The 15,403-nt window shown below is 38.5% G+C and overlaps 1 protein-coding gene across 1 annotated transcript in view; it reads left to right on the forward strand.

The window, feature by feature from the left end:
- The window catches only part of LOC122668094 (long chain acyl-CoA synthetase 9, chloroplastic-like), a 19,256-nt gene extending 5,340 nt beyond the window's left edge, over window positions 1-13,916 (forward strand). The window contains exons 4-12 of the mRNA XM_043864657.1: window positions 4,287-4,559; window positions 10,661-10,792; window positions 10,913-11,086; window positions 11,179-11,408; window positions 11,772-11,889; window positions 12,609-12,740; window positions 12,860-12,994; window positions 13,064-13,270; window positions 13,457-13,916. Coding sequence (XP_043720592.1) covers window positions 4,287-4,559; window positions 10,661-10,792; window positions 10,913-11,086; window positions 11,179-11,408; window positions 11,772-11,889; window positions 12,609-12,740; window positions 12,860-12,994; window positions 13,064-13,270; window positions 13,457-13,624 — 1,569 coding nt within the window. The 3' untranslated portion in view covers window positions 13,625-13,916. The remainder of the gene's footprint in view (window positions 1-4,286; window positions 4,560-10,660; window positions 10,793-10,912; window positions 11,087-11,178; window positions 11,409-11,771; window positions 11,890-12,608; window positions 12,741-12,859; window positions 12,995-13,063; window positions 13,271-13,456) is intronic.
- Window positions 13,917-15,403: the final 1,487 nt, after the last annotated feature.

Below are 15,403 nucleotides of genomic sequence, written 5' to 3' on the forward strand. Positions count from 1 at the left end.
CTATTCTGTGGGAATATATTGAATAAACGGCATGGAGGTGTATGGTTGGTAATTATATACCTCATCTTTTTCACATTGGATATTACTTTACTGATGTGTAGCACAACATACCGCCATAGTTGTCATCGCCAGCGTCGCCATGGCGCGGCGTGGGAGGGGTATCGAGCCGCCATGGTGGATGTCAATATTTACATGCGCGCCATGGCGCCATGGCGCCATACCGATATGTTGGCATATCGTCGATATTTGTACATATAAAAGTTAGATTAAAATTTTTTTTAAACCATTTAATAGCTTAGATGCTTTGCTCCAAATCACATACACTAAAGAAAGACTATTGCTATCAAGCTTAAACAGTTAGCCTATCATTTGATTTTACTATTGCTTTCAATTATTTGATAGGTTAATCTATATTTTCAATTTTTCATACTTTCATATACACTAATGGATATTAGTCACTTTCATGAATTAAACCATAGTGGCATAGTATATTAGTAGTAGTGTAGTACATTTCATGTTGATTTTGATGTTGAGGACATATATTATAGCATACTAAATGACATTAAAAATTAGGTATCGAGGACTGTAGACAACTATATCATAAGAATGAGAAAAGGTCTGTAGTATCATTTGCAATCTTGAAGACACTGTTCTTCCTTATGGGTGTCAATGGATCTTGCTGAAGAGTTTAATCTTAGTGTTCATTCATGAATTAGATGGCATGTACTGTTAATCTTGATGCCTACTTATGCTGTTTTACTTTGGCATTACTAGAATTAGATCCAAACCTATAATATCTGAAACCTATATTGATAATTTCATGTTTTCTTGAAGACTACAGCTGAAGTTGTAATATATTTCAGTACAAAGATGGGTTGGAGAAACACTACTTGGTGGGGTTGTCACTTGCTCCAGGCTTGGTTGGCGATTGATGAATTTCGAGTAGGGCTGAGCCTATCTAATGTAGTCCTAGATAGGTAGGAGACCTACGAAGAGCCAGACAACCAGGACCTGTTGAGCTGCTGGTTCGATGGGGGCAGAATTGAGGTTTTAGGTCAATTTTAGGGTTAGGGTTTGGATAATGGGATTGTATCTTATATGGTAAAGCTAGGCAGGTGTAGGGGAGTCTAATGAACTAGGTTTTATGGGTTTTGGATGGTTAAAAATAGGTTAGATAAATTTGGGCAGCAACTAGGGTTAGGGTTTTGAAAGGTGGAAGATGATGGAATCGAGGGTAGGAAATCAGGTGGTTGAATGGGCTTAATATTTAGGTCGAATATGGGTAGGGTAGAGGGGAAGACATGTTGAAAGTTACAGCTAAATCAGATGGTTAAATATGGAGTTATGGAGCTTTCCTAGTAGAGATAGGAGAGAGGGGTAAAAGTTTATATTGTAGTCCTAGGTAGGAATAGTCCCACTAGGAGCCAGGGAATGGGGTCACACACTAGGGCTGGCCGATTGGGACAGCATAGGCTAAGTTAGGGCAGAATTAGGGTTAAAACTAGGGGTTTGAGTTAGGGCTTTTGTAGTAATGACATGCAGGTTTTTAGGAAGCTAATGGTAAAGGTTTAATTAGGATTGAATAAGAAATTAAAATTCTGGAATTCTAGGGTTAGGGTTTCGGGTTTTGGGAATGAAAGGAATGAAGGGATTTAGGGTTTCTAGGGGGAAACAGGTCAAGGGCTTCTGGCCGAGTGTCACAGATGTGGGGAAGGTGATTCGGTTGGAGTTTGGTGAGGTTTGGCTGGCTGGTTAGGTCTAGATAGGTTTTAGGGTTTTAGGTCTTAATGGTGAGGGAGGGAATTAGGGTTTTTAATGGACAGTTGTGGCTGCTGGTTGGGTCGAGTGGAGGAACTGATATGGGGAGGCTATGGTCTAATTTGTGATGAATATGGATGAGGAATGAATGCTGGAATGTAATTAGAGAAACTAGGGTTTGGGGAAATCGATTAGGTTAGATGGAGGAAGAAGAAAGGAAGAATACAGTTGCAGAAATTTGTAAACTTACTGGAATTGCAGAACTTCAATGGCAGCAACCTTGAAGAGCTTGATTGAAGGAGAAGATGGACCTCCCGATCTGCGAGATGCAAGGAGTCGCCGGATTCCTCCAGCCCTAGCCCTTGATATTACTCACAAGGGGATCCTTGATATTACCCACAAGGAACACTCTCATAGAGCAACAGCCGGCAGTCATAGCAGCAGCATAGAGAAACGAAAATTTTAAAACATAATAGGTGCGGAAGCCTCCCACGAAATATCTATTTATAATAAAGGGGGGGGGGCAAAAGGCCTTACAAATAATCAATCTAAAAGCAAATCCTAGTCAGATTAGAAGTGGGAATTCCTAATCTGAATCCTAATCACAAACATAAAACATAATAGACTTATACTCTAAATAGGAGTATAAGCTTAAACAAATAAAATAAAAAAAATACCTATCCCTCTAAAATCGTGGAGGGAGAACTTCAGAAAATAAATATAAAAAGACTGTTTTAACCCTATCATAAGAAAAGTTAAAAGGCTCCAACGAAAATCAAAGAACAGCCAATTAAATCATGGTTTCGGTTTCTGCATCAGTTTAATTTCAGACAATTGGCTGGGTGGATGGTTCTGAAATTTGGATCGAATCTCTGTAAGGGTTAGAGGAAGATTCAATCAAAATTTTAGCAGGGTTAAACGATTAGATTTGGCTGGGCAGAATTCTCGCGAAAATCACCTTGCATGTGACCTTCTAGAAGGGAAGAAAAATAGTTGCAGGTTTTAGGGTTCTAATGGATCTATGGTTTTAATGGTGGATGAGGAATGTAATAAGGTTTAAGTGAATAAGGGTTTAGGGAATTCAAATAAAATAGAAGGGAGATGTTAGGGTAGGTTGTAGAGGGTTTGGAGAAGAAGGGGGAATGATGAATAATGCTAAACACTTACTTGGAGTTGCAGGTCTTCAATGGCAGCAGCTTGAAGACAACTAGAAACAGATCCTCCCGATCTACAAGATGCAAGGAGTCGATTGGAGGTCCACCAATCCCTTATAACAGATCCTCCCGGTCTACAAGACGCAAGGAGTCAACTGGAGATCCACCAGTCCCTTCACCTTGAAATGACTCACATGGCAACACTTAATAGAGCAAGGCAGCAGCAGCAATGGCAGCAAGCAAAAGCTAATTTTATCAATCAAATTCGTGTTCAATACTTTGCCCCCTTACAACCTTACATAAAAGACTCAAAATTAGACTCCTACACTAAAAAGGAAAGGCCTAACCCAATCCCTAATCTATTAGGTAACTTAAACTGACTAGGAAACTGAAATAGACTCAAAATAGAGTCCTAATCAAACCCAACTAAACAATTATAAGAAAAACTAATAAAATCACTTAAATTGAACCACTGGTTCAATTTAAAACATTAAACATGAAAATAAACTAAGTATAAGTTAATACCGTATGCAACTCATGTACCCATATTTTAGGCCCATAAAAGTGGCCTATTACGTAGAAAACTCATGGGATCAAAGACCCAACATGTATATAACCAAACCGTAGTTTGGTGATAAATCTGCATCACTGTCTTCAGTGCCACATAGTTCAAATTTGAGCCTGAATTTATCCTGGGCCTGCCCAAGTTGCTTCCCTACTCTTCTGTGTTTTTTGTTCATGACTTTGTGCAATATGGATACCAACAATCAATTATCCTTTTCTGAGAAGCAATTTTATTGAATGAGAAAAGTAAATACTTTCATAGAACAGTCCACCAAGGGATCAGCCACTTAGGGAGCAGGCTAAATCATAATAATATCACATGGTAGGAAGTTAGTACGACATAATGTACATACCCCAATATAGAAGCCTGCTACTCGCAATGAAAAAAAAAAATCCCAACTCATCTGCTACGTAATTTGCACTCCTTTGGGGGACCATTGAAGAGAACATCCTAACAGGAGGCAAGGTAGTGAATAGATCTGCTGGTATACGAATAATGCCATGGATCTTTGGAACATTCTGCATGTATATTACACCTGTTCATTGTGAGCAAAAATTTAGATTTATTTACGTTACTCTATTGAAAGCTCTTCTCTTATTGGTCTGCATGTTAGAATTTCCTTCTTCTTTGTGGTAATGAAATTATTATAGTATATTTGCTAATATAAATCTGGTATTTGTTCCTTTCTGTTTTGCAATTTTAACAATCATTAGTATGGTTGTCTGTTGATCTTCACTTATTCTGCTCATGGTAAATTTCTAATTATACTCAGATACTGTTTAACTCTATGGTTTATTTTGATCCTCCAGACGGAAGTTTCAACTCTAATTTGCGGAAATAAGGAACTGACGAAACTCTTAAACATTAGTGGACAACTTGACACAGTGAAACGTGTAATATATATGGATGATTATGGAATCCCATCTGACATTTCAGTCATCGAGAGGAACAGTAATTGGTCTCTCACTTCATTCTGGGAGGTGGAGAAAATTGGTAGAGAAAGTCCTGTCAATGCAGAGCTTCCTGTGTCAGCGGATATTGCAGTTATAATGTACACAAGTGGGAGTACTGGATTGCCCAAGGTGGTAGAAAAATCTGCTTTTTTCTTTCTTTCTTTCGAGTTTTGCCTCTTTTGGTTTTAATCTAGTAAACTGGCTACAGGATGATAGTTTATGCCTTCTGTTCTTCAGACAATTTGAAACCTAAACTTGGGTGTTATAGGTATCTTATTATCATTTGGATATAAGTGATAATCTTGCTCCCTGTGTTGGTTTTATAGTCTTGGAGCCAGATGAATGTGATAGATGTACTTAGTTTTTGCATGTTCATAAGGGTTTGCTTGTGTCATAAGGCTATTATGTTCATCAATTGAACCAGAAAGAAAAATAAAGGATTAATATATCTTTTCAGTTATTACATTTTTGGTGTCAGACATATCTAAACCACTCAAAAGAGGTAGAAAAAGAGACACTAAATAGCCCATATAATATCACAATGAATGTGTAGTGATTTCTCTTCTCATTGACTTGAGATGTATTTGTTGGCAACAGGAACCCAGTAGTATTAAGTTTTTCTCTTTTCCTATTAAGTACAAGATTAATTGACCACATGTACTTGACATTCAGCTGGGTATCCAGAAAACAACAAGAAAAGAAAATTCAATCCTCCACAAAAGTTTGAATCCATGTTCACCAATGTCCTATATAAATGTGCATCCTTAATCTCCATGACCTTTGCCTTATATATCATGAACAATCTCACCTTCTCTCCCACTTATCAAAGAAGAAGTATACTTGTACGAAAATTCTTCCATTTCTTACCATGGAACCCATCCTACCACTAGAGGCAAAAGACTATTTTCCCTCTTAAACTAAAGGCTAAATTTCAAGCATGCTGTAAGCTCTCAATTGTTTTCAGGCACACCCAAGTTGCACCAAATAACTCAAAATATTTGCTTCATTATGTGCTTGTGAATTCAACTAATGGCTCAGAGATTCTTCTCTCCTTGTTCTTTGCACAACTGTACAGGTTCCATTTGTCTTCCTTTCTGATATGACTCTTGGTTGGAATCTTATCCAATTCCACATTCCAGAAAGAAACAATAGATATTATTCAGGCTTACTGCTTGTGCTATTGGGTAATTATATTCTTTTAAATTGATAAAGAGATAGATTATTGTGTGAAACATCCACTGGCTAATCTGACCTATATTCTTCTACTTTCCTTACACTGCCCAAATAAGGGAGCCTCTGTACATGAAGTCTCTAGGTCCTATTCTCCACGTCTTTCAATTTTTTTGGCTGTTATTGCCCTGTTTCTGCTAGCTACCTTGATTGGAAATGTTATCTGGAGAATAGGATCCACAACAGAGATCATCTGAAGAGATCACCTGATTGCCCCTTATCCACATTATATATACTTCCCTCACAGAAATGGTTATAATATTTGAGCTATCTTTTCATACAATAGTGCCTTTTGAAGTGTCTACTGTTAGTGTCATGCTGGTACTTTTGTTCTCCTTGTATTCTTCCTTACATTGGTAGATTCCAGGGTGTTTGATGCTCAGATGGTTCACTCCTGGGAGGACTAAATTTCTATAGCTGGAATGGTGTGGGTATTAGTATTCAATTGCTCTTAACTGGGGTCTATGTCCTGGTGTACACTTTCATCTTTGCAGACCTCTAGGAGGAGCTAAATCACATTAAGCGGGGGGGTTTGGAATTACCTTGGGTTGTACGTGGGGAAGAGAAAGAATGAGGTTGATTCAGAGTTGTTTCAATTTTTTCAAATCTATATAATCTTATCGATTCCGCTTTAATGGGGTGCACTTGGTCAAATTTTTAAGATCCTCCTTTGCAGTAGACATGATGGATTTCTATGTTTTAAGGACTTGAACTGAATTCTTCATCTCGCTTCCCAGTTCCGATTGCATAAGGCCAACCTTTGATCACATCCCTAATGCAATAACCAGTCCCCAAACTAGAAATAGATTTGCAGAAACTCATGATCACCAGAACACAGTAGAAATAACAATTTAAGGAGAAATTTTACAACAGCAAACTGAAGAACAACTAGCCTGTGGGAATCAGTTGTTGGAATGTTAGAAAAGAAATTGGGTGGGGTGAAAAGTTGGTTACTTGTTTAAAGGAGGTAATCTCATACTATTGTAATCCTTCTAGCTAGCATTCCTACCTACTTACTATCATTTTTCACTATCCTGATTCCAATTCTTAACAGTTTAACACAAAAGAGCAGCTGTAAGAAATTTCCTGTGGAAAGATTGGAATCATGCTGCTAAATCTTATCTTATTGAGTAGTTCCAAATATGTGAACCAAATATGAACCCTGTGATGTTATGTAAATGGCTGTGAGAGTTTTACCGAATTACCGGTGTATCTCGAAGACTGAAGAAAAGTCATTGAAGACGAGTATGACAGGAGCAACTCTTGGAAAACTGTTTTAGTGCAGTCATGGAGTGGACCATTGTGAAGGTATTATGAGACATTACAACTTCAGACTAGGGGGTAAGAATTCGAGTAGGGAATAGTAGAGAAACAAGATATTGGAAGGACATATGTGGGACCAGCCTTTAACGATTGTTTTTCCAACACTGCTTCAGAGAAGATGCTCATGTGAGTCAGTTTATAGACTCTCTGATCCTGAGTTTGTCTGGCAAACTACTTAGAGAGGAAACCTGAATGAGCTAGAAATGACCCTCTGATCTTGCAGTTTCTAAACATGTTAGCATAGTAGTACCGATAACAGCAGGGTTGATACTTGGTAGGTAGATTTGCCACTTTGGTTTGGGGTACCTTTTTTTGAATATCAATATGAAGCTTTATTCAGGAATAGACTCTCCACTTGCCCCAACCTTTGTTTGGAGGAAAGCCCCCATGAAAGTTCACTTTTCATGTGTGCTGCTTCTCAGGACAGTGGATTTAACATTAAATCACCTTACTACCAGAGGCTTCTCCGTCCCTAATGATGTTATCTGTGCATCTTGAGTGCAGTAAATGTGCCCCATCTCTTTTTGCTGGAGTATCTTTGAACCTATTGGAGTGAACTGGGTGATGTCCTCAGATCTGGAAGAAATGTGCTATGGATGGCTAATTAAAGGCTTCAGTAGTGGGAGACTCTGGAACCTTATGCTGCCAGCTAATCTTTGGAGTATTTGGTGGGCCTTACAACTTGAATATCATAGATCATCATACTTCGTCCAGAAAGGGTGGCTAATAACAAGGTTTTATTGGTAGACACCAATAGAAACCTACTAGATATGATACAGAAATAAAAATATTTTGTCTCGGATTGTATCGACCCGAAATGATACTGGTCGATACAACCTGATACAGTTTGAATCATCTCAGGCTTATAAGCCGCGGCGAAGAAGAAGGGGCAGGGGAGAAGAGGCACTGGGTCGCGTACATATTTCCAAGGATTTAAGTATTGGTATCCTGTACCATATCGGTGGGTTGATTTTTAGAGACATATCTTATCGTATTAGAGAGACGCAACATACGCTAAAGATGCAAATGTAAATGGTCAAGAAATGCATGGATGTGCTTTTGATAAACATAAAATTCATTTTGAAGCATAAAACACCTTATTGGGTAATATGTAGATATATTTCAGTTTGATGCAAAGATATGAGTCATTTTTACGTAATCTACTGATGAAAAAAAAGGAAGAGACATTAGAGGAAACTAAAAAGAGTTCTGCAACTTTATCTCTTTTTCGCTCAATTCTGTTTCTATCCGTGATTTGAGCACTTCCAAAATTTGTTGACATGGTGTAAATTAGGGTCCTCTTTTTATGTTAGATGATTTCCCCCAATTCAGATCGAGGAGAAATCAAGTTTGCAAGGCCTTTGGGTACTCTTTATTTTGTATCTTACTCACGGTTTCTGTTTTGTAGGTTTAAAGGAGGCGTATCAAGTGTATCTTACCTTTATCGATCTGTATCGGACCGTTATTGGGCTATATCAGTCCCTTATTGGACTGTATTGACCATAGTTGGCAAGGCGCTAAGGCTACCCAAGGCAGAGGGCCATGTAAACGCTTAGGCGATAAGGTCCCTGCCAAGGCGCCCTTGGTTTCTTAGTAATTTTTTTTTTTAATTTATCCATTATATCTAGTATAGCAATGATATAATTTGCTGATACGCAATATCAAGAATCAACATTTAAGCCACATCCAGAGTCAGTGTAGAAGTTATATCAATGCAATATGGTAGAAGACTAAGTCACTAACTACAACCTACATTAGAAACATTATAAATAAAGTAATGCCCCATCATAGAAACCATTTACCATTAAATTGAACATTCATAAAAAACATCATAAATATTAATCATTAAATAAATTGAACAATCAACAATGAATCAAAAACATCATCCCCTAGGAAGTAGGAACCATAGCTGTCATGGTGTCTTACTCAAAACCATAATCCATCACAAATCAAAACTGACAAGTGACAATCAGAATTTGAAGAAGAAACAAATACTTGAAAGTTAACGCTTTACAAATGCACACTTAACTGAGAAGAAGAAGAAACAAATAATTGAAATTAACACTTAACAAATGCACACTTAACAAAGGTGGTGGCCGTTAGGGTTTAGCGCTTGTGAGACTGTGACTGAATATGAAAAGGAAGTGCTCGGTTAGGGTCTTTTTTTTAACAAAATGATTCCATGCTTCGCACTGCTTGCTACCATGTACACAAACCAATACCAATGATACATACAATATCATTTTATTATTTATGGGAAAAAGGAGCCTGTTCGGGAGTGTGGCCCCTGTGCCCAGGCACAAAATGGGGTGAAATGACCAGTCTGCCCCCGTGAAAGATTGAAATCCCACCCTTGTTGATGCTTCCACGCATGCTCCCATTGCCCCCCTGCGCTGGCACAGGGGCCACTGTCGGACAGAAACTCTTCCCCATAATTTACATGGGAAAGTGTTTTTTGTGGGGGAGCATGGCCCATGCATGCGTGCAGGAGCAATGGGAGTGCACGCGGAAGCATCAAGCAGGGAAATCATTTCGCATTTCATGGGGTTCGGGCGGTCATTTCGCCCCCCATGTGTCTGGGCGCAAGTGCCACGCTCCCCCACAGAAACCATTTTCCCAGTTTATATAATAAAATAATATATAGAAGAAAGGCGCCCGCCCAGCATACTAGGCGGCCTAAGGCGCCTTTCATGAATTGGTAAGTCGAGTGTCGTTTAGCTCCCACAAAAAAAAGCCTGGACGTCAAGGCGGCGCCTAGACAACTATGGTATTGACCCGTACTATCGATACAATTTTTTTTTTTTGTAAAATAAGTGTTGTATATTAGTAAGTATTGTATCGATACCTACCGATACCGATACTATATGGTACACACCGATACTTAAAACCCTGCCTATTTCTGCTGTTGGTCAATAACCTCCTTTAGTGTTTGATCTTCTCAGTCTTCTCTCTCTCTCTCTCTCTCCTGCCTCCATGCTGCAAGCCTTACTAGTGGTCATAAGATATAGAGAGGGAAAAATTGAAAAGGACGGAGGAACTGAGGAAGGGGTTCCCGACTTAGAATCTTAGATAGATGAGGGTTGTGATACCATGTATCAGGGTTTACTAATAAATCTATGGACCCTAGCTAAGAATTAGTCATATTGAATAAATTTTATAATGAAAGCAACTAGTAAAATATATCATATAATGTAGCATACATGCACAAAGCAATGATGTACAAGTCAATAAAAAATAACAAATTATATTTCAACCCATCAAATGATTCCATTTCTGGATGTATTGTTGGCCCATATCAGATATCATAAACAACTCATCAAATGATGAGATCAAGGTCTCGAATTTGATAGGTATTTAGGGTATATTGGGGCATTCTTGTATGCAAAATTTGGTCCCTAAATAATCTGCCACATGGCAGATATTGGGTTCGACCTAATTACTACTTCTTTATGGTGTATTATGCTTCAAAACATTATTTTGCATGTATCTTAAGCATTTCCATGCATTCGTGAAGTGTTTTTATTTGTATTTTTAGCGTATCTTGTGTCTCTTAGTGTCTTTCTGATATGTCCTCAAAGACGTCTCTTAAAACCACCCTCCCGATAACTCAGTGAAATAACTTGAACTTCGACTGCTGAATAAAAGTCTCATATATTTTTAAAATCAATTTCCTGTAGGGAGTGATGCTGACACATGGAAATGTTCTGGCGACGGTTTGTGCCGTGATGACAATTGTTCCTGGCCTGGGGACCAAAGACGTTTATATGGCCTATCTACCTTTAGCTCATGTTCTTGAAATAGCAGCTGAGGTATGAAATATTTCCTGAATTGATTGGATTCTGCAGTTTTAGTACTTCAGTTGCCATTTTGAGCCAAATCACTTAGCTTTCTGAACATGTGGGTAACCAATTTTTCTCTTTGTATTTTAGAATGTAGTAGTTGCTGCTGGAGCTTCCATTGGATATGGATCGCCTTTAACTCTTACTGATACATCAAACAAGATTAAAAAGGGTACAAAAGGGGATGCTCCTACATTGGGGCCAACGGTAATGGCTGCAGTGCCTGCCATTCTTGATCGTGTTAGAGATGGTGTGCGGAAGCAGGTTCACAATCGTTGCATGCTTGCATATCTAGAACCCCCTTTTTGATAAACTTGGTTGGTTTCTGAAAGTAGGGCTTTTTCTAAATGTTTCAGGTGGACATGAAGGGGGGTCTATCAAAGAAACTCTTTGACGTTGCATATGGGCGTAGATTGTCTGCAATAAATGGTAGTTGGTTTGGTGCATGGGGCTTGGAAAATATTTTATGGAATTTGCTTGTGTTTAGAAAGGTTAGAGCAATTCTTGGTGGCCGCATCCGTTTTGTGCTTTCTGGTGGAGCTCCTCTTTCTGCTGATACACAGAGATTCATCAACATATGTCTTGGGTTAGTATGGTTTATGTGGTTTTCCACTGATCATAATTCTTTTCTTTGATTTATACTTGTGCTGATTGCAGTCATGCATGGATGATGTGATGGGACATGACTGCCTATGTCATGTTCCTGGCAAGCACCTCGTAGAAAGGGGGTGCTCGATGGTTTGTAGGCATGGACACGCAGTTAAGTGATACACAACAAAGTGTTTCAAACAATTAGGTTAAGAGGATAACTTAATTGTGGGACCAAATAGTGAAACTGTTATTGCTTAGAAAAAGTGGGGAGGGAGTGTAGACTCCTTCCATAATACATTCTCTGTCTGTTCATGATCCTTTACTGTAGTATGACCAGTATAGACTACATTTTTTTCAGAGCTCCAATTGGGCAAGGATATGGTCTCACTGAGACTTGTGCGGGTGGTACCTTTTCTGAATATGATGATCCATCTGTTGGTCGTGTTGGAGCTCCACTTCCTTGCTCATTTATTAAGGTAAGAAATGAGAGTATCCCTCTCCCAGTCTGGTTGACATATTAGGTAACACAGTCACTCTTTTTTCTTTATCTGCAGGGGGTTACACTTTTAGTTTGGACAAATATGAACACTTATGATAATCACTGAACTTAGTGAAACCTAATATCTACAGGCTCAGTCATCATTATCTAAAGTTATCTTTTCTTTATACTGAAATCAGATCTATTCTTTGTACTGAAATCAGGTTATCTCTTAACACTTAGATGTCAATAATTTTTCCTCACATTATTCTCAAAAGAACATCTTCAGTAGGCCTGCATAATATATTTGCTAGTCCTTTTGCCTTTGCTCTTTCTTCTCACCTTACTCACAATTTTGGCATTTTTATTTTGTTTGGTAATAATATTCACTGGATACCACAATTTGCTGAGAACAAAGTGGTGCCTTAATTTTTCTGGCCTTCATTAGGATATGTAGATGTGTTTGGTCGCCTAGATGTTATGACAACTATGAATAACATTAAGAAAGTTTTCCAAACACATCTGGAGACACCAAGAAGGCCACTAGGTGGCACCTAGGAGCCCAAGGCGGTCATCCATCAAGGGGCACCTGGACACCTATGCCTAAGCGACGCCTTGAAAACTATGATGTTATTTGCTAATTTTCTTTTGATATGTAATTTAGATTGAATTATCTATTCTATAGAGATTAAAAACTTAATCATGACTTTGTTGCAGTTGGTCAATTGGCACGAGGGAGGATATTTAACTATTGATTCACCAATGCCTCGGGGAGAAATAGTTATTGGTGGTCCAAATGTTACGCTAGGATATTTCAAAAATGAGGAGAAAACAAAAGAAGTATACAAGGTAGTGTGTCAAAGTTTTGGAATTTTTTTTGGGTCTACAGTTGAGGAAACCCTCCAAAAGAAAATTTCAGGTAATGTGCTAACTTTGGGCTAATACCTGGTCCTCCTGGATGTTAAAAGGTTGATGAGAGAGGAATGAGGTGGTTTTACACTGGTGACATTGGGCAATTTCATGGTGATGGTTGCCTTGAAATAATTGACCGTAAGAAGGATATAGTGAAACTTCAACATGGAGAATATGTTTCTCTTGGGAAGGTATGATTGTGTAGATTGTGTCTTATTGTAATAATTTATCAGAAATTTACCTTTTTCCCCTCCTTACAGGTGGAGGCTGCTCTGATTGTGAGCCCCTATGTCGACAATATTATGTTGCATGCTGATCCATTTCATAGTTACTGTGTGGCTATCGTGGTGGTTTCTCAAAACACATTAGAAGATTGGGCTACTAAGCGAGAAATCAGCTTTACTGATTTTTCAGATTTATGCCAGAAAGAAGAAGCCATTAAGGAAGTGCATGGATCCCTCGTAAAGGTTGGCATGTCAACTTATAAAATTCCGTAGTCTTCTTTGATTATATCATTTGATTTGGAGGACTTCAACTATCATGAATTTGCTGTCCATAAAAAAAATTGTTCATTGAATTTACCCCTACCACATGTATTCTCAAATTGTCCATTGAACTGATTCTCTCATTTTCCCCCCTTTTTTCTTTTACAGGCTGCAAAGACTGCACGCTTGGAGAAGTTTGAGATGCCTGCCAAGATCAAATTGCTTCCTCATGCATGGACTCCTGAATCTGGCCTAGTCACTGCAGCTCTCAAGCTCAAGAGAGAAGTCGTTAGGAAGGAATTTGCTGAAGAACTCTCAAAATTATATGAATCATAAAAAATCACAATTGGTTCAAGGTCTATACTATTTAGTATTGATCTTTGGAGGCTATATAGTTTCTTGACAGGTTGACAGAGGCCTGTCCTGATGTATTCTTTACTTGTCTTCACATTTTGTGGGGCAGGCAGGGTTATGCCTTCACAATTTTCCAAATTGTAGTTTCTTTCCCAATCCTTTCTTTTAAGCTAGAAATAGATGTTGATATTATCATTCTGGCTGGACGTAGTCAATGTTGCCGTGGTTCTTCACAGACTGCAATGAGAAAAGCCTTTCAGTTTTGCATTCTTTACCTTGGTGCATGGGTTCATGGTGTGCTGGAATAGACTCGACAAAATCACGCTGTGACTGTTCCCATCTTATTACCACAGGTAGACGGTTGAAATGTTTTGGTGGAGAGGAGTATGACAAGGAAAAAAATACCACAGAACTACTTGCATGAGTATTCTGAAGTTCTTATATTCAGGCTGTTCTAGTTTATAATGATACATGAATGTTAGGATTGACAAAGAGGTAGCCCTATTGAGCCTTACCTGTCCATTAAATTTGGGCCCTATGTAATCTGCAATGTAGCAGATTTTTGGACCTTTAACTGCTCCATTTCCCAAGTTGCTCTGATTGAGGGGGCGGATATGACCACCTTACCCTGCCTGAACACACTGTCCGGGTGGGATCCACCCCCTCTGTTAGAGGAACTTGGGAAATGGAGTAGATAAAAATACCAGATTTTAGGACTGTTTTAAAGGTTTCTTAAACAGGCCTTGTAGTAAACCTTTACCCTAAAATTTTTAGTGAAAAGTTCTGTCCAGTGAGTGTGTACCAGACTCTAGAGTCTATCTCTCTCTTTCCCATGTGAAAAGACACCTTTGCCCCCTTGTTTTAAGGAGGAGAGAGATAGACACATGGGAGTGCAGGCATAGGTCACACTCCCGTAAAGAAAACTGCTTCCCAATTTTTTTATCTTGGGTAATAGTTATTCTGTCATCCCTTGCTTGGATACACTTCAGCAGAAAATTAATGTTGAAGTTGATGAAAGAGAATCAGAAGTTTGCTAAAAAAGCTGACATTTACATTATCATAGCTTCGCAGATTCTGGTTAATTATTTCTCTTAATACTCTAGTTATAAAATTTTCCAAATCAGCAAAGACCATGTAGAAATCTTTCTGACATTCTCTATATCTTCCAATAAATCTTTCAAATAAATAAATAGTTTCAGTCATTGACACCCTAAAATAAAACCGACTTTATTATTTGAAATATAAACTTCTGGTTTCAATTTCGAAGTTTTAATACAACTTTGAAAATCACCTTATTTTTATAAATATGAACTACAATACCACTTCTCCAATCAATTAGCACTTTTCTAGTTATAATAACTGTAAAGTCCATTTAAACACACTTCATCTAATTGTTTTATTTATTTATTGAGAAAGCTCAAGAGGAATTAAACATCCAAGCTTAAGGTATCCACTACACCATACATCAACTTGAGGCACTATACAGTTAATTTCAATGGTTAGAAAATACATGAAAGACTCTACAGCTAGACATCTTGATCTTGATATACACGGACAGCATCATATGAATACAAGAAAGAAAGAATAATTGGAATACAGCCATTGAATCCGTGAAGTAGGCAGGCCTTAGCCAAGGTCCCCTTTCCTCAAGCTAGCAGCCTGGCCTCCTGCACCCTTGCCCCATCTCCGCCTTCCCCCACCCTCCACATCTCCCTCCTCCCTCAATCCCAACATCAGCCCTCGCCTCTTCACCCTACCCAC

Source organism: Telopea speciosissima, chromosome 7 (assembly GCF_018873765.1).
Source record: "Telopea speciosissima isolate NSW1024214 ecotype Mountain lineage chromosome 7, Tspe_v1, whole genome shotgun sequence".
NCBI lineage: Eukaryota > Viridiplantae > Streptophyta > Magnoliopsida > Proteales > Proteaceae > Telopea > Telopea speciosissima.